General features: G+C 37.2%; 2 protein-coding genes across 2 annotated transcripts in view; both read right to left on the reverse strand.

Moving 5' to 3' along the window:
- Window positions 1-5,188: 5,188 nt before the first annotated feature.
- LOC122088537 (monothiol glutaredoxin-S10-like) lies at window positions 5,189-8,541 on the reverse strand. Its single transcript, XM_042657832.1, has 5 exons — window positions 8,163-8,541; window positions 7,972-8,045; window positions 7,192-7,266; window positions 5,824-5,850; window positions 5,189-5,543 (listed from the first exon to the last, which is right to left on the reverse strand). Exons 1-5 carry the CDS (start codon window positions 8,444-8,446, stop codon window positions 5,467-5,469), a joined length of 537 nt encoding a protein of 178 aa, XP_042513766.1. The 5' UTR covers window positions 8,447-8,541; the 3' UTR covers window positions 5,189-5,466.
- Window positions 8,542-11,477: 2,936 nt separating this feature from the next.
- Window positions 11,478-24,453, reverse strand: part of LOC122088538 (protein BLISTER-like) — a 30,865-nt gene continuing 17,889 nt past the window's right edge. The window contains exons 8-13 of the mRNA XM_042657833.1: window positions 21,542-21,609; window positions 21,108-21,221; window positions 19,302-19,519; window positions 19,052-19,120; window positions 13,882-14,037; window positions 11,478-12,121 (exon numbers count right to left, since the gene is read on the reverse strand). Coding sequence (XP_042513767.1) covers window positions 12,041-12,121; window positions 13,882-14,037; window positions 19,052-19,120; window positions 19,302-19,519; window positions 21,108-21,221; window positions 21,542-21,609 — 706 coding nt within the window. The 3' untranslated portion in view covers window positions 11,478-12,040. The remainder of the gene's footprint in view (window positions 12,122-13,881; window positions 14,038-19,051; window positions 19,121-19,301; window positions 19,520-21,107; window positions 21,222-21,541; window positions 21,610-24,453) is intronic.

The following is a 24,453-nucleotide window of genomic DNA, read 5'->3' on the forward strand; positions in this document are numbered from 1 at the left end:
CATCTGTAGACCACAAAGAAGAGGATGTTCTACGCTCGAGCAGTCCCTTGATGTTTGGGAAAATGGCGGAAGCAATTTTCTTCTCGATGTAGCAGAGGACAAAGAGGAGCAGAGATGAGGAAGGACACGACAAGTAGGAGCATATGAACCCGCTTTTTCGCTCTTGTTCTTATATTATGAATGAAATGACGTTTTTACCCTCCCTTTGAACGGTTTATTAACACGTGCTCATTAGAAGTAGCGTATAAATCGAATTAAACGGTTCATTGTGATAGTTCTGTGATTTGTGATTTATTTTAATTTGAATTAGATGGAAATAAGCAACATAAATTATTCCAAATGCCTGCAAAAATAGAAATACATCACATAAATACAACGGTGATTTACATCAATCTCCCCTGTCGTTTGTCCAAATTACATCATCCCCCCTTAAAATCGAAAAATTACATTTAAACTCATCCAAACTAACATCATGAGAAAGGTGTTAATTTTTTAAATGGAAAATACGATTTTACCCCTTCTTCTTCTTCTTCTCTTCCCTTTTCGTCCTCCGTAGCGCATGTGGACCCGAGAGGTTGATGTAATCATCGTCGTCATTGTCATCGTTGTCGTCTTCTTCTATAACTATCGGTGACTAAGAGAAATTTGGATTTTACTTTTCTGTAACTGAAAACCACTTCCAGACCGACTGATCTCAGTGGGAAGTTCGTGCGCCCATCAGAAATATTGGTAAAATTGCAAGGTTTCGCGAGAGGTGGGATTTTGTCGTCAACAAGTCATCATCGTATTTCTGTACCAAATCCTTCGATTGATTCAATATGTCCAGAGCCGAAGAAAAATCAGAAGAAGAAAAAAAAAAAAAGCGAAAGCAATTGTAGAACCAAGGAAGACCTTGTTTTGCTACAGAGATTCGTAAATCAACTTCATTTGGGAAGCTTAGAAGATAAAGACGATGCTGCAAAATAAATCATGAGATTGGGGTTGGTGATCAAAATTTGCACAGCTTGGTGCATCTCTCTGGGATTTAAAATAGGGCACACCATGGTTGATTACCTGGAAGAACCCTCAGTCCTTACCATTGTTAGCAAAAACGGGAACGAAAAAAAAACAGAAACCGGCGGTACGGGTTTTAAACAGTAAAATTTTTCAAACGATACAGTCAAATAAATGGTAAAAAAAAATAGAGAACGGAAAAAAAAAAAAAAAAAAAAAAAGATGGTACGAATTTTAAACGTGTAGATTTTAAACAAACGAGACCAAAAAAAGAGTATTGTACTCATATAAATTAAGGAATTATTACATGAATACTTGCATCTAATATTCAAAATAACTATAATATTTGACACTAATGAATATATATATATATATATATATATCTCATGTCTCATTATAAGTTTTATGACATATAATTGAATATCATCCACTACCAATTTTAAATTCATACGCCACACATGTTCAAGTTTTATTGAGCAATGTGACTTGGCTATGATGTTGTTCATTGTTGTCAACATAGTCAACACACCCTTGGAGTAATGTATGTTTAGTTTGAGTTAGTAGTGATCACTTTATAAACATTTTTCAGCAAACACATCAATTTGTATCTCAATTTCGAGATCCATACATTGATATTGAGTTGAAGGTGATATCATGAGAAATATAGGCCATTGAGTTAGCTTCAATTCGCCAAAAGAATCAAGTGGATCAAAGTTTAGGAGAGAGTGAGATATGATCAATTAAGTAGACATTATGTTCAACAAGTTAAGTATTAAAAAAGGCCAAAAAAGTGAACATGTTTAAATGCGTTTTAAACATGTTTAGAACGAAAATGCTTGCCGTTTGCTATTTTTCTAAGTATCTTTGAGAAGCATACAAGAAACGTGTTTTAAATGGTAAAAAACGAGAGTGTGTTTAAAACGGAGTTTTAAATGCTTTTTTGCTAACAATGGTCCTTACATGCACTTTCTATCTCCTAAACCAAATCCGAGATGGCCTGTGGAAGGTATTTGGAACATCCCTCTAAAGATTGATGAGAGGTTAAGAGGGGAGAGATCGATGAGTGGGATCCCTCTGGCCTCCAATCCGGTGATGAACTTAGGGCGGTGCTCGATGTCTTGGATGAAAGCTGGATCAACTTCACCCATCTCTTTAATTACCTTGTTATCTTGTACATTGGAAGCTCAGAAATGCCTCTCTTTCCTAGATTCTTAGATGTATAGGTGAGTTCTATAAGGTCTCTCCATCCCTGAGAGATTGAAGTGGTTGGCTATTATACATCGAACCTGAACAGATTTTGCTTTATCACAAGGCCATCAAAGGCTCTTGTTGTCGTTTTCATTCAACAATTTACCCCTCCTTGACCCACTAAGGAGACTTGCAGAAGAAGAAGAAGGGGGGCAAGAAGAAGAAGGGCAATTTTGTCTTTTTACATTTTAAAACTAACACTAGTTTAACAGTGTTACTTGTTTTGGGTTTAAATGTAATTTTTTTATTTTCAGGAGGAACGATGTAATTTGGACAAACGACAGGGGAGGTTGATGTAAATCACCCTAAATACAAATACAAATAATACCAAAGAGAGTTGATCAGTGTTCTCATTATCATTTAAGAATGCATTCTACGTCTTTACAAATGGGAATCCACATTCTCAGAATAGAAATGCATATCAAACATAGCCTAAGTTTTTTTAATTGAACTACCCTTATTCCACCAATTGTCGTTTAAATAAAATTTTCACCTCTTACCGAAAAGAAAAAGAAAAGCTTCCATCAAAAAAATTTAACTAGGGCTGATATATTTAATTTGGATTTCAAATACAAATTTAATTCAGTTTGATTTCATTTTAAACTGAAAATTGTGTGTTTGAATCGACTCTATAAAGTGTAACTTGAATCAAATTGGTTTTGAATCATACTAAACCCTACAATCATGTGTCTTTGTTGAATTGCGTGAACTTACCTAATATGGATTTCTTTTCTGAGTTGAATAAAAATGGATGAAAGATATCAGATTTGACATCTTAAGATTAAATTTTCATGAGATTATAATTTCTTTACCAACTTTATTTGTTTCAGATTTTCACCCAACTTTATTTGTTTTAGATTTTGAATAGGTTATTTCCACTTAAACCGAATTATCAAGATTGTATTCGAATCGAATGAACCAATTCGGTTAGATTACAATTATGAGATTATGAAATTAATCAGTTTAAGTTTGCAATATTGGAAGTGAAACCGAACCAAAAGAAATCCTAAAGAGGATCTAATACATCAATTGTTTACTGGCTCAGGTAATTCAAGCTCCTTAAAAAGAGATCAACAAAAATAATGGAATTATCAATTCACAATGGTAATTGCATCCCCGCTCTCCCTCGAAGAAACTCACACTCAATATTGTTTAATCTATTTACTCTCATGACTCACCCCTCTTTCTCGCAGCATCTAAGGGAATGAATGCCTGATCTCCCCTCTTTCTTGCAGCATCTAATCGGCTCTCCTCTCATAACTTATGTTGGCAAAGGTACAACCTTTCCTATAACTACTTAAAAATAATAAGCTAAAAGTATAGAATGTCAATTCACAATGGTATCTGAATTGATATTTAACTCATGCTGCATTTGGTAGTCAAACATTATTCCATTTTATAAGAATGAAAAAACAGAATAAAACGTTTGGTGTCAATTTGGTATTTTTAGGTTTTAAAATGAATAGAGAAAAAAAAAAATTTTTGCTAGAAACGCAAAATGATGGAACAATGAAACCTTGTTTCATTATTTCAGTTTTGTTCCAAATACAAAAAAAAAAAAAAAAAAAAAAAAAAATGAACAACTAGGGTAATCATTCCTGAAACAAGTTCACCAAACACCTTTTTTATTTTTTTAAACGACATTTTGACATAAAAACTATAAATTCTATTTTTTACACGAAACATCGTTTCTGGAATTGAATGATAGCCATAATGTTAAGACTTTGTGCACTTAAATTTGACAATCTTTTATGAGGAAAAGATCCCCACAGACCTCTTTCCCATGCTTTCTCAAAAAGTGTGGGTCCTACACATGTATTTTGTTTTTATTTCTTTATCTATTTAAAAAATGTGGAATAAGCATGGATTGATATCTTCAGTTTAGCATGGGAAACCCTCTCCCATCTTCTATATGCATGAGAAAAGAATAACACCCCACCCCAACCATCATCAATGTTGAATTCAATCAACATTTTAACTTCCTTGGTCAAGAAAAATAGCTTCAGAATTTCATAGACAACGAATGCAGTTGCAATATGGAAATTGTCAATGGTGCATGTATGTTCTTCAATCTTCCCACTCCACTGACAAGTGAGGAATCTCAACTTTGTTCCCTACTATCTTTTAATTATACACAGATCTCCACCAAGTCAACTTTAATGGTCCAGTCTCATTAAGCTTAAACACTTGCATTATATCCTGAAACAGATGCCTAAAACACTTCTGAGCTTACCTCTACACTTTTTTTGGTGAGTACCAATACTTCGAACATTGGTTACTTAAGAACATAAACTTAATTCTTACCATTTAAGCAACCAAAGATATTGGTTGAGGTTAACTCTACACAGTTATATTTCAGATAGAAATAGCCAAATAACACTTCTGCACAATAAATTTAAAATATCACAGGCCTTCCACTTTTGAGCCAAAGAGGCTTGGAATCAACAATGTCTTCTAATTCTACTAGTAAAAACAGAAATGAATGGGATTCAATGTCCAAACAAGACTTGCGCCCAACAAAAACTAGTTAGTTGGAGAATAAACATAGGCTACAAATTAAAACTAGGTAAAGTTTCCTTTGCAGCTCATCAAGGCTGTCCATATGGCCCTAAATATCTACCACATGACCAGCTTATTTGGTGCTCCATCCATCTGTTGAGTTTCAGCCAAAAGCATTTCCCAAAGTTTTAAAAATTGGTTTAAAGTGAATATTGGCAACTTTAAATCAATAAGGTAACACAAGAAAGAAATACTCGTACATGATTGGACCTCAAATTTGACATATGGCCACTCCAAGGGTATAAATAGTACCAATCTAACAATCAAATCTGACCAGATCAGACTTCCATGTGGCTCAAGATGCAGATCATTAGAAGCTTTATCCTAGTGTGCAAGGGTCACTTTCAAGCAATAGAAAATAATTAAAAATGACAAGACAAACAAGAAATACCAAATCCATCCTCGCATCATCTTTCTGTTTTGGATTCACATTTCACATTATCATTGGCAGTCGCTCTAATTTTCAATGAAGAGAAACTAGCAGTGAGCGTTCATTTTACAATTTAGTTCAGATACACAGAACGGATTACATAATTTGATTGGATAAGCTCCTTGAAAATAATGTCAATGAAATGAATTTTGTTTTAACGTAGAAATACCAATCCAAATTATATTCAAAGCTGGCCAAAGGAACCGGCATTCAGTACAACCATATACTCAAGATGGCTAGCTCTCAGTAGGTTTGGCACCAGCTTCGGATAGTAATGATGTGAGTTCTCCTTTCCGGTATAGTTTCACAGTATCTGTTCAAAGGAAGAAAACATCAAGAATCAAGTCTGAGTCTGCCACCATACATAAGGGATCATGTTTATCTGTTGATTTGCATTTCTTTTTAAGCTTTGGAAAATCACATCATTCTTTCTAATTTTGCACAAAGAAGCAAGTTCCAAACTCAGACCAGATATACTTCAGCAAGTTGCAAGAAAAAATGATTTTTGGAATTATCACTACTCCAATATAAGTTAAATATCAAGTTAGCACAAACCACTTTCTAATAATAAGAAAGTATGTCAACCAAGGTACCTGTACAGCCCCCTATGTGCCTCCCACCTGAACAGAAAGAACATAAAAAATCTGATCAGATACTTTAAGAAAAGAAAAAAATCCATGCACCCTAAACAAAAATTTTCAGGATGAACACATGTCAACCTCTAATTCAGTGTAACATATGCAGTTTTAGTTTTGATTCTCTTTTTTTCATAGTAAATGAACCCAAAAAAGGAAACACACACAAAATTATTTTTTTTAGGTTGAAGATATACCATATGTACCAGTCTTGGTAACTTATGTATATGGAATTTAAACTTATGCCAAGATTACCATTGTTAAGGTTTGTATTGATAGCGTATCATTTATAAGGAACAAGTTAAAACAACTATGCTACTAGAACTAAACCTACTAAATCATTGTCAAATTATAGTGGATGTACTGCCAAAAGATTCTTCCTGGCAGACATACTTCCAGAACAATCAAAATGAAGAATCTACTTGTTAAAGGTCCTTCGGAGTGATCCCAAAATAATATAGACTGTGATGGCACGGTATTTTCCATGAGACCTCATTTCTTGGGTTTTGAGATGGCCATGAGAAAGCATATATTCTGGCTAAATCATGCACAAGGCAGAATGACTTAGACGGGGTGTCTTCCTGCCCTCCCCCTTCTTGTTCCTTCTTCCTTTTGCTTTTGAGGTTCTGCAGTGTAATCATCTTGGTTCCGACCTCATTTATAATCCTCCCCTTTCACCTTCTAAAAAATTTTCCTATTTAACAAAATGGGGTAACTGACATAGCATCTGATTTGTTCAGTTATAGCAACCTATTCAAGCGTAAAACCTACATAAATCCAATGCAAACCACCAGCTAAGCCATAACTAACAAAGACTTAGCCACTCATCTAGATGTCATCCTTGAGAATCTGAATTGGCACACGGCCACAAAGCCATAATAAAGAAAACTGAAGGAGCAAACAATACCATTCACTACCATCGACTCAAAGAACAGGATATGCTATGCCCCCACATATGTTAAAGACATGAAAACCTTGTTCAGCTAAATCATACACCAAAAAGATGACAGATCTGAGTAGGGATCCACCATTGTTGCAAACAGCATGCCAAACCGTCAAACCAAAACTAAAACTTCCACCAACAGGAACAGGGATAGTTATCATCAAAAACATAACATTAGAAAACATGAACACAAGCTGTAAATGGGGCTTCACCAGTCCATTCCAGATCTACTAGTTCACCTTTTCTTCCCCTCGTGCCCCTTTCATGGTGGATGGGCAGTTCATCGTGTTGGTTTGGTAAAGGATTCAAAGCCAATGCCATATAACCATGCTATCTAACAGTAACATGGTAAATAATAATAAGCATTCCAGAAGGTTAATTACCAACAAAAACATTAGGGACAGTGTGTTGCCCGGTGAGCCTTTCCAACACCTTTTGCAGCTGTGGCCCTTGAGGACCTGAAAGAGAACAGACGTAATTGATCATATAATTCATATGTAACAACCCATCATTTCAAATATGCTATGGTCTTTAGTTGGAAAAAGAAAAAAAAAAGAGAAAGCCAATGCCGCAGGGTCTGGGAGGGGCAACCCAATGCTGTGGTCTTTAGTAAGAAGAGGAGAAGAAGAAGATTGCATTAGTTTCAAAATTATCAATTGCATTGAATCCATAATTGGTGGCTACTCCTATCTTCCTCCATTTCTCCAATGTTTACCACGCTGAAACTAGATTAAGGAGCTATGCTGCGTGTTTAAGTTCTCTCTATTGGGCATTAAAATCTAGGTTTGATACCCCATATCTAGCAAAGAAGTACAACTCGTTCAGAGACTTTGAACAATCAAAACTTAGTTACAACCCAGGGGATGTGCTCTCATTCGGCTTGCACATTTTGGAGCTTTAGCTATTATCAAGAAGAATTCTAGCACCGAAAAGCTAGTATTTCTCTCAGGACAATTTCTGAAATTAAAAACCTGAAATTTCATCTCAAATTTGTGAAAGATCAAGCGATTGATTACCAATTACGCTACCACAAACTCATGTTAGATGAAACAGAAAAGGCAAAACAGCACAGATACATGAAGGGTCAACAATAGCAATGGCAATGAATTGATCTGAAACAGGTTAAGTGTGTAGATTCTCCCCGCAGAAGAGGAAACACCTACCTAGTTCGTCCAATTCGATAACATGTGGCACCACATCAAGTCGCTTGAACAATGACTTCACCTCCGAAGAATACCTTCCCAAAACAAACAACCCATCTCATAATTCACCGCATTATACAAACAAAAGAATTCCAAAATTGAACATAGAACAAAATAGTAACAGGGAGAGGACAGCTTTGATTCAAACTCACGAGCACCAAGTCTTGGAGTAGACAACAACGGGATTTTCAATCACGGTCTTCTTGACACTGTCCTCCAATCGAGACCCAAATGAAGCAGTCATGGATCGAACCACCGCAACCCCAACTCTCCTTCCGCCATATATGCTGAGGCATCGGCTTCTGCCACTGCTACTGAAACTGTTAAAAAAGCGAAGAGAAGAAAGAGAAGAGTTGTAGATAGAAGGAAAAGAGGGGTTGTTGTGCTTGTGAGCAGAGCCAAATGCACAAGCTCTGACTACCGTAATCTCCGCCATGGAGAGCTTGAGGACTCTCTCTCTCTCTCTCTCTCTCTCTCTCTCTCTCTGGGCTCTTCGGCAATCTACTGTTCCACATCTGCTGGAAATCGGGATCCATGAAAGTTGCGAATTGCTGCTTCTGTAGGGCCAAAGAGAAATCGACACGTGATTGTATGAGATTATCATGTGAATCGGCAGTGTAGAAACTTTTAGTACAGGGACAGTGAAGCAAACAGGAGGAGCCAAGGAGGTGGGGTCTGCACTCTGCTTGATTTGTGATTTATATGGCGTTACTGGAAATCTCTGGACCCTTCTTAGGATTAGAAGCTAATTCCTTTTTTATTTATTTATTTTTTTTAATAGAATCTTTTACCTTCGTTAGGGTGCCTTTCAAGTTGTACCCAAAAAAATAAAAAAAGTGGGGGTGGGGGGGACTTTAAATGGTTTTTCTTTTTCGTTATGTGATCATTCTGTGCCATTGTGCCCCTTTTGTCTGCGGTGTAGGGTCCCTCTCGGATCAAAAAATTTTATCTATTTTTTATTTTTAAAAAATTTATTTTTGTTGTTTTATATATCAGTCAATTGTTTAGCATCATTCGTTGGTGCATAGTGAAATAGATCAACTGGGCCAGGAGGAACTTCTATTGCCAATGCATCATCTTTATTCTCCCTTTTATGTTGGAAGTTGAAAAGGGCTTTCACACTATTTTTCTTGCAAATTTTTTTTTTTTTTTTTTTTGGGGTGGGGGTTGGTGTTTGTAAAATACTCTATGCCCATCGAAGTGGAATAAAGGTTTGTGAAGGAATTCCTTTTCCACTATAGGGTTTCAAGGAAACTGAGTCCTTAATGAAATATTCTTTTACCTTTAAGTAGACAATGGATGCTTAAATGGTGTAGGTTTTTGTTATGTACCGAGACAAAAGTGCATGGTTGGGAAGGCTATATGCAAGAATATAAAACATGATTGAGGTGTGAATGGATAGTTGTATAGGTAGAGATGTGTCAGTAGTTTAAGTAAGCATAAAAGGAATGGTGTAGTTCTATCAAAAAAATAAAATAAAAGAGTAGTGGAGTAGTGAATTTAGTTATGACTATTAAGAGGTGGTAGTTAGTTATCTTAATGTGCCAAAGTAATATTAACTACTTTGTAATCTTTAATTTCTTTACATAATATGAATGAGATAGACTTTTAATCTTAATCAACTATTCTATTGAGTAAAAAGGTAGGCTTTCTCTACAAGAGGACATCAGACTTTCTTTGTAAAATCAAAATATTTTTTCTCTCATCAAACAACTCATTCTTCATCATCCGATCCTTTTCTCTCGCATCTCTTTACCACGCATGTATCAATTTTACTCCCATAAAAGAAGGCTATGAATGTTGTTTTCAATCCGCAAAAATAAAATAAAATAAAATAAATAATGCCGGTTCTAAAATCTAATTTAGGGGGGGGGGGGGGGGGGGTGGCTGTGGGGGGATGAAGGGATTTCGTAAGGGATCATAATCCACCAATTTGGCTTCTAATGAACTTGCCTAGTTTTCTATAAGATATATTTTTGGATGAAGAATATTTGTCAGGCACGACCACAACGATAGAGGAGTGACATTTGGATACAAAAAATCAAGAGTTTTGAGGGTAACTTGAGTACTCTTACTATAGAGGGAGTAATGATTTCATCCACGTGATCCATCATTGATCATTTCGGCTCCCAAATCAATGTTACCACGGGAGCTCAACACTTCAGTTTAGTCATTTAAAGCGAGGCCATGGCACTTCAGAATGCTTTATCCCAAGCTTTGTACGTAGGTTTCCATCATCACTCTAGCTACAAGTCAGATAATTGGGAGGTCATACAGTTTCTTCAAGGTGCAAATATGTTACCACGTCTAATCAAAGAAACATCTCTCCACAATGGAAGACGATGATGTATTGTTTTTCATTCAATTTCTTTCGACTGTGTTCCATGGGTGTTGCAGATGCTTTGGCACGGAAGGCCCCTGTCTATTATATGTCTAACAGATTAACCTACTTTCACTCCATAGCTTCACCATCTTTGTTTGTCTGATCACACCATTATTTCCAGTAAAATTTCTTTTTACCACCCCCACCCCCAAAAAAAAAAAGAAAACCATGGATTCCCCTACACTATTGATTGATCAGCCAAGTTTCTCATATATTTTTCCTTTTCTTTTCTTTTGTACATCTAGCCTCCCTCAATCCTAGGCTCATTGTCAGATAGCTCCCAATGATACTCTTAGACAGAAACATGGGACTGATAAAGGTAACCTATCAAGCTCATTCTGGTCCTGGACCTCTACCCCTAATGGAACCTGGAAGCTGATTTGGTTGGTCAATGAAAATATTCAAAACTCGCTTTAGCAAAGTTGGTGAATAGAATCCAAGGTTCAAAAAATTTGATTAGAATCAGGTTCAAATCTGAATCCATCAACCCTGATTCTGATCATGCTTCATCCTCAATACACCTTTTCTGAGTAGGTCATAAAAGCGCATTTTAATCTTCCTTTCTAGCTTCATTGCCCCCCCCCCCTCTTTTCTTTAATCAGCTAAATAGCCAAATATCAATTATCCTTTCTCTTGTATCTAAATCTATAAGACTCTTGAATAAGAAACTCCAGGGGGAAAAGAATCAGAAAATCTTTGTTCCTTCTTCTCGATTCCATTTTTTATGGTTTCGATAGATTTCAACAGATTTCTATTTACCCAACTCTAGGTTTTTCAACACTGAAGGAATCTCCTGGAGAAGACAAGTAATAGGATTGAAAGTGTTCAACTAGTTTTGTGACTGATTACTACTGGGTACTCCACCTCAATGAGGCTTACTTCCAGGACAACAAACTTTTTTACTCTTTAACATTCTAGCTTAACTTCTTTCCTTCTGTAAGTGGTTTGCCTTGAAATTTGTGTTCTCCCAATTGAGAAAATCACCTTTTTTTCCTTATGATAACTCAATAATCAAATCACATAATCTAATCCGAACAGCCATTAGGATAAGAGCATCTAAAAAGGATAACTGAAGGATAGCAAGTTCACCAATTGCATCAATGTAATTCATTATATTCCTCAGATATGGTACACACACAAACCGAACCCAGGTATCAGGGGTTAAGATTTTGGGCTCCCCAAAATGTTGAAACCCAATTACAAGAAGTATGAAAATAAGTTCACTTCAAAGGCAAATTACAGTGTATTTTACTACTATTCTTTGTTGGCCTCTATCATCTTCCCCACTAAAATTTGAGAAAAGAAAAGAAAAGAAAATAACGAATCACATCATCCACTTGGGAGAGATCAAGGAGTTTTCTTTCCTTTCTCATATCTCCGTAAGATCGATAAGGGATTGTTCTTTAATATCAAAGAAATGACAAATGCCTCTTCCAACGAAATGGGAAACAGGGAAAAAGAATAAGGGAAGGGGAAAAGGAAAAGGAAAAGGAAAAAATAAGTAACCTTCATTTTCTTCTGTTGAAAAGAATGGATCAAGTTTAGTGGCTCGCAATATACAGATGGCCCTCCAATGCACCACAGTGGAGAAATGGAGGGGTTTGGAGGGGCATGAAATTTTGGTTGTTGGACTTCCCAAAATTGTGATCAAAGTAGTTTGCTGGTCCGGCGCTTTGATGGCCCTCCAGGAAACAGCTTCATTACCCAGCCCAAGACCCTCTCTACAACCTGTTTGGACAGAAGAAAGAAAAAATAATGTTTAAAAATCAATCCTCTAGAATAGTATTAGTCATAATCAGAATATCAAGCTCAACAAAAATTGACAAAAGCGATATGTACAAGAAATGTTTTAACTTGAGAATTTTTTTTCCAAGTACAAACAAGGAAGGCATTGCACAGACATATAAGGAATAGATATCAACATTTCACTAATTCTAGAGGAATACTAGCACAGCGAAGAGTTCATTATTCATTATGCAACCCAATCCCAATGAACACCCCCCCCCCCCCCACCCCAGCACTCCATGTGAGCCTTGAAAAGTGGAAAAATAAAATAGAACTTCAATGCCCAAGTGCTACGATTTGTCCCTTTTTTTTTGTTGGGGGGGTTTAAAAGAAAATATATTAAGCACAAAAGAAAAACAGATACAACAGACAAAGCGTAAACTGGCTAAGCAAGGCAAAGGCCCTACCCTCATTCTCCTAATTATAATGCGCGTAATGGTCAGCATCAGCCAAAAACTGTTTCAACCCTTTTTCTTTATATGGGTAATATGGAATTTTGTTAGGGCAACACCCAAAACAGAAGCCCACAAAAAGGCCTACCATACTATACAAGACAAGAGCACTATACAATGCAGAATTGCCAAGTAAAATACGTACAAATTCCATCTATATATAACCAACCAATGTGAAGTTGGGAGTTGGGACCTAACAAAAACAATAAGATCCTTCTGGCTCTTCTTGCCACTTAAAATGAAATTCAATTTTTGAAAGTGCTATTGACCAGAACCTAAGGGAATTTAAAACATTTATTCAAATCTCAAAAACTATACCTATGACCGGCAAGGTTCTAAAACTCAAGAACGTTCACAGGATTGGTCAAGGCCCATACCACTCCAATACCGATATGGATTGGCCTGGATCGGACTGTGTCAGACAGATCTACACCTTTTTTAAATCAGTTTTTATTACGATTTTACCTTTAGACCACATGTGTAACGGGATCAGAAAAGTATGAATCGGGGATCGATAAAGGCTGACTCCGTTCCAATCCAGCCTATACTGACCGATCCGATTTGAGTTTTAGAACCATGATATCAGGTATCTATAAACCCACTAACTTCCCTATAAGAGAACTGAAGATGACTAGTTGAACTCTAAATCTTTAGTTGAACTCTAAACATCGAATGAGACTACTAAAAATGAAAACCTTAAAAAGGCTTTCCACTTTCATAGGACTACAAACTTTATCTTTTCAAAGCAATGTGGCTACCAACTTTATAACAACACTAGACCTCTACAGACCAATAAAACCAACTATAACTGTTTAATAAAATAGTAATAAATAATCCCTATAAAAAAATATAGAAATAACCACAAAAGATACATTCCACTTCACACGTATCATCTTCCTGGAACCAGAATTGTATATCCAGAACAATCTCTCTAATATCTCCCAACGCCACCTTGGGATTGAATCCCAATGACTTGAGCCCAGAGCATCACTTCCCACGTTCAGAGCCTCTCCAGACACCACATTGCAATCACAACAGAATTTGGTCTTCTTAAATTTACAGAAACATGGAAACTAATCGAATTTATCAGAACACATGCTCAACAAATTTATAGAACTGAATAATTATATCTAGTGAAAGTAACAGCAACAGTAAAACATGATACCTCATCCAGAACACTTGCTCAAACGAATTAATAGAACTGAATAACTATATCTAGTGATATGTAACAACTACAGTAAGACATGGTACCTCATCCCCTTCATCAACGAACACTCTGCTCTCTGTCATGGAATGTGGATCAGATTGTCTTGCTGAGATGTTCTCAGTAGCCATACTTTGGGTAGTCAAGAGCTCTAACCTCTGAGTTTGAACCTCCAGTTTTCGGGAAAGCTCCATATTTATATCCTTCAAAAATCAAGCACAAAAGAATGAAAATGTGAGACGACACAAATAAATATAATCAAATCCACTAATGTAGTATCCAAGTTTCAGCACTTACCAAGAATAATCTAATGCAAGTGAATGGTGGGTGCTATATGAGAGAGAGATGCACTTAAATTGAGGAAAATAGTAATTAAAGTGCCATCCCAAACATATTCTGCCTCTGGATGCAAGCAAAACTAGAAGTTTTCACTCATCCACTTGAAGAGACGGAACTGATTGGGTCATAAACGTCTTGAGCAGATGGTGTATATGCACTACAACATGAGATTGAGGATGGAGCACATACACATGGGGATAAACAATGACAAAGACCCAATCGAACTTAGTAACATCTTCCGGCTAGACTAGTTCAAGGTATCGGGTTTCGACCCTTGGGGAGACAGAAATTTCGGTCGAAACTTGGGAGATTTCGAAGAAACCAGGGAATTTTTCCCGGTTTGGTGGAAACTTTGGTTTAGACCCCCAAAATGTGTTTTTTTTGCCTGATTTTTTGTGTACATTCTATTTTAGACATTGCAAACACATTCACATAATTAGTTTCATAGAAAAACACCTAAAGTCATACTTGTGGGGTGAACCAAAGTTTGGTAGTGTACATTGAGTCGTTGATTGCCATTATACTACATAAGTACATAGTATACATTAAGTGTAGTCTACAATCTATATAAGTGCATAATACATAATGCAAAGGATCCAAAATAAATAATAATAATATTAAAATAATTGTGAGTTATCTCTCAACACTCAAAAGTCAACTCCAAGTAGAGTGTCTAGGCGGTTCCAGTCCACAAGCTGCATACCACTGCAATTGTCGTAGCTGCTCCTCTGAATGCACCACATATGAGTCTCATGATATGTTTTTGGGCCCAATTGTTTTGGTAGTCCATCACTGCTCATCTATAAGATGCATCATCAATATCAGCTAGGTATCCCAGCCTAGGGAATGGCTCAGTCACAGTGATAGGATGTAGATGTGGCACACAAGGTTGGGATGGATACCCAAAGATACTGTCAACAAAATATTTTGCAAGATCCAAGCTTAGATTGAAGTTTTTTGGGCACAAGGGGGAAATCTTAAGTGTTTCCCCAAGTTTCCCACCTCACAGAGAAGAAAATATAGGGAAATGGTCGAAATTTTGAGAAGAGAACACTTGGTTTCCCTTAAAAGCATGTTTCATAAGGGTTGGTTCAACCCAAACGGTCGAACCCATTGATCCAATCGAAATTTTCAACATTTCGGTCGAAATGTGGGAATTTTGGTTGAAACTTGTTGAAACCAGTGACTTTTTAAAGTCACAGGCTATATGGTATTGGAGTAATGGGATACCGGCGAAATGTGGAAATTTCGATTGTATCGCTCGAGTTCTTTAACCATGGGCTAGAGTCAAATGAGGAAGATCCCCTGTATGTGTGGGTGAGGGATCCGGATGAGCCAATGATGTATAAAACTAGTGGTATGCCCAATTGGACATGGCAATCATATGGAGGCCAATGTTAGCGACTTTATGTCTTCTCGAGAGGGTCGAGTCCACTCATAGACATCTCGACCTTTTGAGTCTCGATCTAGCAGGATGATGACGATGTTGACTGCTCACAATCCAATGGCAGCACATGCACACAGTCGACTTCAATTGGTGTAGATGGTGGTGATGGTCATGGTGGAGGTGATGGAGATAGATATGCAAGCCTTCAAGAGGCGCCAAACCAGGAAAAGGAGGAGATGGAGCTTCAACCAATCCGATTCACCGGAGAGGCTCAGTTTCATCATGCTACCCAGGAGGCCGACCATGGTGCATGTGCCCCCTCACATGCAAGTTATACTAGAGGTAGAGGCCTGCGCTGCAACTTCAAACCAAATGAGGAACATGACAACATTGACATCAAGATTAGACATTTCTGCGTTTGAGACACTTGAAGGCCTCAGTCTGGATGGTAGCAGTGGATTCAGCAGCCAGGACAGTGGCGTGCACCATCATTTCCCATTGACACATTCAATGTCAAGTATTGTGGATGTGATTAGTATGGCTCTTCATCGTATTCATTCTGCAGTATTCATGATGATCAGTCACAGGGTGTAACATCTTTCACTTATAGCATCTTCTCTTTCCCAAGCCTCCAACAGTAGTCCTATAGTCTGGCACACCCAGCAACGTTTACGATGAAGCCACGTTCGCATCATCTTCCTGACCTAGTGATCTATAAAGGAGGTTGGAATACCTAAAGTATGTGGATTATGTGACATATCATGCTGCTATCTTTGACTTTGATCATTTCTTCTGACATACCATGATGACATGGCCATCTTTTGTGATCGAGTCAGAGGAACGGTTTTGTCGGCATCAGCAATCTTCCTTGTCTATCGAGCCCACCCAAAAACTCTTTCTAGTATTGACATAAAGAAGGAAACTAGGAGGAACAGCAAGATACTTTTTCTTTTTAGCACCTTTGGGCTTTCATGTGAATTTATAATTTGCGAAGTCATTGCCAATGACTGTACATTTGTACCTTCGATGTAATAGCCCTCATATGTTTATGCTTATCATGGATGACTTAACCAAGGACTTTCAAGGAGGGATTTTGTGGTGTATGCTTTTTCCAGATGATATTGTTCTGGTGGTTGAGATTGTGGCAAGGATTAACGATAAGTTGGAATTATGGAGATCTACCTTGAAATCAAGAGGTCTTAAGATAAGTAGAACGAAGACAGAGCATATGAAATGTAACTTTCGTAGCTCAAGGACTAATAAAGAGGTGGTGAAACTCGAAGAGAGACAGATCCTGCAATGCGATTTTTTTAGGTATTTGGGGTCAATCATAAACAAGGAAGGAAAGATAGATGATGATGTTTCCCACAGAATTAAAGTGAGAAGAATGAAGTGGGAAGGAGCATCTGAAGTGTTGTGTGATCGACGGATTCCTCTAAAGCTTAAAGGAAAATTCTACAGGACAGTCATTAGACCAGCTATTATGTATGAAGGCGGATTGTTGGACAGTTAAGAAGTGTAATACAGATAAGTTGAATGGCAGAGATGAGAACGTTGAGATGGATGTGCAGCAAAACTAGGAGAGACAAAATGAGTAATGACAACGTAGAGCTGATCTGGGAGTTGCCTCGATTCAAGACAAGCTCCGAAAATGTCATTTAAGGTGGTTTGGACATGTCCAACGGAAGCCTTGGGAACATGCGGAGGTGTGATCAAATCCTGATGGATGGATCTAAAAGGGCTAGGGCAGACCTAAGATGACCATTTATGAGTTGGTAAGGAACGACATGCAGAGGCTAGGCCTTGATCCTAGTATGACATCTAAAAGAGTTGTTTGGAGGATAAAGATCCATGCCGCATATTGTTTGTAGATGGAATGTCCCGGAGGTGTTGCATTGTTTTTCCTTCCTTTCTCTATTTCCCTCCTCTTTCCTTTCTTTTTCGTCTTCCCCAATCGCGGATCCACGTAGTCAACCCCATTTACTTGGGAAAAGGCTGAGTTGTTGTAAAACATTTTTCTCCACTTGTCACTTGCAATTGCATAATATTGGTTTCTTATATTTAGTGTTTTATAGCACTAAATCATACGACATAGGATATCTTTGAGAGATATACAAGCAAGGTACAACATACACTGCCAACCTAAGGTACAAACGAATCCACCAACCGACCGAAGCAAAATTTTGACTAGAAGTCTATCGAAACCAACTTCTTGAACCTAGGTTTGGAGACGGGCTTTTTTATATGGTCCCCTCTTTTATGGCCCTCAAGTTTAGCCATGCTACCCATGGTTTAAAGTATCCCACCATATTGTATCACATCAATAGGTATCGACGCAATATAGTGCGATATGTATCCCTTTTTAAAAAACTTTAAATCACCTTATTGGCCGATACAGTGCAACACATGTCAATACTATCGGTACGTCTCTTAAAAAAATCCATAAGGTTTCATTCTCAATACAGAACTTACAAAACCTAGAAAAAAAAAAAACATAAACACTTCAAAAACTCCCAATTACAAGTCCTCCTAAGCCCCTAAACTTGGTTTTTGCATACAATTTGGGTTGGCGATTAATCTACACCAAAAAATGACTGAAAGGGTGCCAAAAAAACCTAATTTGGATTATTCAACAAGTTGAAATCAGAGATTTTAGATTTCACAGAAAAATATAGGTTTCTCAAGAACTTGATCTTTGTGTTTAAATGGTACCCCTAAGTTTGGATCATCCAACAATTTGAAATCAGAGATTGAATGAAATTTCACAGAAGGTAGGTTTATCAAGAATTTGATTAGTGGTTAAATCATTGTTTTTAAACCTATTTGCTATAAATCGATGGAATTAGGTAAAATAAACCACCCATAGCATCAAACTTCATCATCTGCAAATATTTGTATTAAGATTGAAGAAATTTTATAGAAAAATGAAAATTCTTCATGTTTGAATTCTTTTGTTCATTTCTTCCAAAAACCAAGTCCTATACCTTTTAGGAAAACATCATCGTAGTCACTCTTCATGGCAATAGACTATGACTACATATAAGAAACCTCATCCTTTATAACAATTTCTACACTTATCCCATGATAATATGTTCTCCATTTTAATGTTTATGCATGATACATGTGACATGTCATAAATTACTTATTTATACTGTTTTTAGCTCCAAAAAGTGTATTCCATACATATCTTGACCATTTCCATGTGCACTTTGGCGTATCTTGTGTATCTCCAATACAATACCATAAGTCTCTTAAAATCAACCCGACCAATACGATACATGACACCGATACTTTAAAACTTGATCCTACCGGATGTATTACCTTCCAAACAAATAATTCAGTAAGACAGTAACTATGGCGTGCACATCATCATTATATAAACCGTGTGCACATGGATGCATGTCTGAGAAATAATCTCCAATAAATTTTCCACTGAAAGTTTCATTAAAAAGTTGCCAATGCAGGATTCTGGGTTTGTTAGCTAACACTACCTTCAGCTTGGAACTATAAGAGGATTCAACTGCCAAAGCTCGCATTAACTCTTCTTTCTCGAATGCTAACTGCAACCACACTATATTCGTCAGTAAATGAATTAAAAGTAGGCATTGTTATATGCCCCATTTTCATGTCTTAGTTATCAGGTTACATTTTGATGAAAAGACATGATTCCATAAACCTAAGGACTTGAACAACAAAAATTGGGAAACTGAAGCAAAAACTAATCATGGCTTCAATCACTACCTCTGAAGTCAATGAATTAATGTTGTCAATCATTCTCAGCTGATCTGGAGGGATAGCCGCAGACAAAGCTGAAGGATGGAATTGCATATTTTCAGGCACCAATGGGGATATTGAGGTTCCTCTCGAGGGAAAAGATGCAGTGTCTTGCATTTCAAGGTGGAAAGTGCTTGTGTCAGCACCACTATTTTCCCCAATAACTGAAGCATAAATAACATCACCTGAGCGAAAATCCAAGCATGATCAGAAACTAAATTTGAAGGAACCACAAAGAAAAATGATCAAAACCATAATAGTCATATCACTACCAAGTGAATTGGCAAGATAAATAACTGAAAATGAAGGAGAAGATATATAAAGATATAAGAAGGAACAGATTTATGAAGTAAAGATAGTATCACTAATTGTTGAATGTTGATAACCAAAAATGAAGAGGAACTCTTGGAAGCCCATCAAGTTCGACTAAAGAAGGTTTATCACCAGTCGTGGACTGGTGAAGCTAAAACATGGTAACTAAAGTCAAGCACACCAAACATCTAGTAAGAAAAAACTAATTGCATGTAATAGGAACTCCAGCCAATTAAAAGAAACTTTTCCAATTGTAGATGATCCAACCTTACATGGTAGTGGATCCTTCTTCCTAGAGGGGTCTATCTTCACTGTTTTCATTTATTCATTCAGTAGACCATAGACTCTCTTTTTTTATTTTTTTATTTTTTTTTTTTTGGTTCTCTATCTATGAACCATTAACCATCCTGTGGGTAAAATGACATTTTATATTTCTTCGTAATGAAGCCAGCACTGAACCATGGCGGAAAACCTATTGCATCAGATCTGCTCAGTACCTTGTTTCTCAAATGCAGTTTCAGTTCCAATGGAAACGGAGAACTTTCAATGAAGTGGCTGATGATTTAGCAAAGCATTGTTCTACCAAGATTGTGCTTTGGAGAGGACATTCGTTTGTGAGTTCGGTTCATTTGTGGGATGCATTTTGGTGCATCGGGAGCTATAGCAGCCATCGTGCTCAGTCCTTTGGTAAGGTCCTGTAGTTGTTGTTGTATCACTAATATACTAAATTGTATCTCTACTCTGAAGTTTTATGACAATTCTATTAATAAAATTGCTACTTATTAAACATGAAATCATAATATTTCATGATAACAATAAAAAGGGCATACCCAGTGCATGAGGCTCCCACCACTGCGGGGTTGGGGGAGGGTCATAATGTAAGCATCCTTACCCCCGCACCCCCGCACCCCCGCTTCACGGAGAGGCTGTTTGCCGACTCAAACCCACAACCACTAGGTCGCAATGGAGCAACCTTACCATTGCACTAAGTCTTCCTTCTGTTATAACAATATAACAATAATAATAATATAATAGTAAAATAACATTGAAAATTAATATTATAATATAATTATTGAAGTAATTAAATTAATTTAAAAGCCCAAAGCTTCAAAATTTTGTATTTCTGATGTTTGTGGCACGTGGAGAGTGCAAGTTGAAATTTTTTTGCAAAATTACCACTAATGATACTGGTGTAACCAACACAGAATCCTGCACGGACTAGTACATTTAGGTCGCACCCAGGACTCTGTTCATTCGGCACTAACCAAATACCTGTATAAGACTAGATATCATAATAGATCCCCCTGGGGGGGAGAGAGAGAGAGAGAAGATTAAAAATGCCTAATATTCAAACAAATAGGTCAGTCAGTTAAACAATATGAAATTAACTACATCATCCAAACATAAGGCCAAGCACCAAACAGAAGGGGGTGAAGGAAATATAGCCAAATATATGCATACCCATGTCCTCTGTAGAAGTTGACACATCTTTTGTAGTGATGGGTGACTTCCTGACATCATCCGACTTTCCAATTGTAGATGTTTTTCGTAGCATAGATTGTAGTATCTTTTTCTCTGTGTACGGTAAGTAGCATCGCAGTAAATACTAAATAGAGAAAAAACTTCAGTCGCATATACAATGCGATGTCTAGAAATACTTAATTTAGACATGCAATGCCAAATAACATGCTTCCAGTCTCTATAGAGATTATGACTAGTCATATGAGAATCATATAGACAACGTCGCAAATCACAGTAATAGCCATTAGTGTTCACACTATAAAATAGTTCTGACCTACAACACACTATAAAATAGTTCTGACCTACAAAAAAAAAAAATTCCCAAACAAGTGGGTATGCATCACCTTGACTAATCACATGATATTAAGTCATACCTTCTTGCAGAGCATCTATCGTTGACTGCAAATCCTGACGCTCTTTCTCCAGGCTAGACACTTTCTTTCTGTAGGGGATATAGAACCAAGGTTCTTGAGGACCATGGACGTTAAAAAACCAAGAAGGAAAAAAGCCAAACCAATAAAAAAAAAATGTGCGGAAAAACAACCTCCATAATAAACACTTTAGATCTCTTGTGAATGAAAAGCTACATTTCCCCCCCTTTCTTAAAGATCAGTTACACATGGTACCAGAGAAGAGTATGCAAAGTTACATGCTTGCTTTAAGTTTGCAATAAAGGTCAGTATGTGAGAATATAGCGTTACCAGAAGGTTGGAAAAGACAACAGAATCTGAAGTTTTATCATGACCAAGAGCCTGCAGCAGGATTTCTAGCATGGAATCCATTTGATATCCACTCACAAATGAGATGTACAAAGTGATAAAGATTATAAAGAGGGGTCAATTGGTTGATTGACAGTGATGCTATAGAGTATACAGCTAAAAGCTTTGCAGTGTGTGGCTTTTAAGACGGTGAAACAGATGAACTGGGCTCAACTTGGAAATGGATTTTGGAGTCTCAGTGTTGTGACCAGAGCTCTATCAATAGTGGTTACCTCTGCCAAATATGGTTTGGAGCAAGTAGGATGGGATTTGCAGAAGGTGAGAGGTCCCTGTGGATGTTCTATGTCCAAGAATTGTAAAACTCTTGCAAAGCAGCTCAATTTTGAACAGTTAGATATAGTTTTAAAGAAGGGATTTCTTATTGACACCCCTCAAGGTGCTAAATAATTTGTAACCTTATTTTGTTACCCTTTTAGTATAACACACTACTCCATTCAGTGAAGGTAAAATTCTTTCATTTCACATGTGTACTCAAAAAGCATGTCCACTCCATTCCGACGTTCGAGAATCTCCTCCCTTCTTCCACTCCATTCCGAAGAGTAACTAGGACCAATGCAGTCACATTTTCATGTTCCAATTGAACACTTTCCATTTTTTGATTATTCTCAAAGGAGAGGATTCTTCTTTTTACCAAACATATGCGGATCCAATCACGATCTAATAATAAGAACAAGAGATCTTTCTAGATCAATAAACAATGGCAGCTCTTGATGATCACAATTCGTTGGGACATCATAATGGTAAAATCACATTAAATTAATTGATCATAACAGTAACAGTATGTGGCTTTTATTTTCCATGTCACTTCACCTTTTTTATCATAACTGTCTCTCTCACTCTCGACGCATTCGGTGACACCCTGTTAATGGAGAATTCTGTGCAGAATAGAGAATGTCAGTTATCAGTAGGAGAGAATAATTAAGTTCTAAGCTACTTTTTTCACTCCCTCTCCTTTTTTTCCCATTTTTATTTGTTTATTTTTCTTCATTTATAGTCCATTCTCTGCAAATTCAAACTCCACTAATGGCAGCAGCAATGTTTCTAGTTCAAACTCCACTAATGGCAGCAGCAATGTTTCTAGTTCAAACTCCACTAATGGCAGCAGCAATTTCCTACTCTGTAAAGGCCCCAGCTTGCTTCATTCCTGTCTCCTAGTCCTTGTAATTCTGAGCTTCAACTTCTTCATCGTTGCTGTAATCCGAGACCCAGAGATTGATTATGAGCCCAGAGACAAAGCTTCACTTCTCAAGTTCAGGTCAGCCATTAACGATTCCAACCAAATCTTATAGACTTGGGTTGGTCCCAAATGCAGCAATTGGGACCAAAATCACCAGCAAGAACCGAACCCAGAAGGTGGTTTCAATCAATCACAGCTACTCCAACCTCTCTGGCCTGATTCACCCAAGCTTATGTGAGCTTTCCTCCCTCGAAACACTTCTTCTGCCTTGCAACAACTAATCAGGTTCAATCCCTTGGTATTTTGGGAGGTCAAAAGCTCTGAAAAATTCTAGATCTCACCCAGAATCGGCTTCAAGGTGTCATTCCAAATGTGTTAATGGCGCTTCATCTTCCGGAGGATCATGTCCTGAGAGAAAATGAAGGGTTAGAAGGCTAAATTCCTTCATGGGTTGGTTATTTTTCTTCCAATCTTCCAAGACTCAATCTTGGGTCAAATTCGTTTGGTGTAGAGATTCTTGATTTGTACCTCACCCACAATTTCATGTCCAGAACATTTTTGTGATTTTAATCAACAGTTGGTGTCTCTAAATCTCTTTCAAACAAAATTTCGGGAACTCTTTCTTCCTTCTCTACTTCCATTGATTCGCTCATAGTCCTCAATCTTGCAAACAATTCCATTGTTAGAGGGAGTCCCACCTGCATTTCCTCTCTGCAAGCTTTTGCCGAGATTCATATTTTCCAAGAAGCTACCTGTTCTGGACCTCAGTCCTAACGATTTCTCTTGCCCTTTACTAAGTAAAATTGCAGTAACAACAGAAAAAATCTGGTCTAGTACTTCTTGGCCTCTCACAATCTGTTTTCATGTGAAATACCAGTGGGGATTAGAGTCAAGGAGCTTATAAGCATTGTTTCTTCCAAACAATCTGTTAACAGGAGAGATCCAGCAAGGATTGAAAATTTAACTTATCTACCAGCGATTGATTTGTCTTTCAATTCGCTTTTGGGTTCGATTCCTCCCAACAATGTCAGGTGAATTCAGCTTCTGTGACTGAAGCCCAACAACAACAACCTCTCTGGCAGAATCAAGCCCGAACTGGAAAAAAAAAAAAAAAAACTGAGTTTCTAAAGTGTACGGATTTTACACTGATACCCCTTTCAACAGAAAATTGGTGAACTTAATTGTAAAGTTTCAAATTATTTTCAAACCTTTTTTTACCCCTGACCCAAAGAAGTTTGGGGAATAAGACAAGGGAAAATCAAAAGAATATTACATGTTCTAAATACACCTATAGACGTGTCATTCAGATGGTCCCTTGAAGAATGACTCA

Source organism: Macadamia integrifolia, chromosome 9, assembly GCF_013358625.1.
Source record: "Macadamia integrifolia cultivar HAES 741 chromosome 9, SCU_Mint_v3, whole genome shotgun sequence".
Classification (NCBI taxonomy): Eukaryota; Viridiplantae; Streptophyta; class Magnoliopsida; order Proteales; family Proteaceae; genus Macadamia; species Macadamia integrifolia.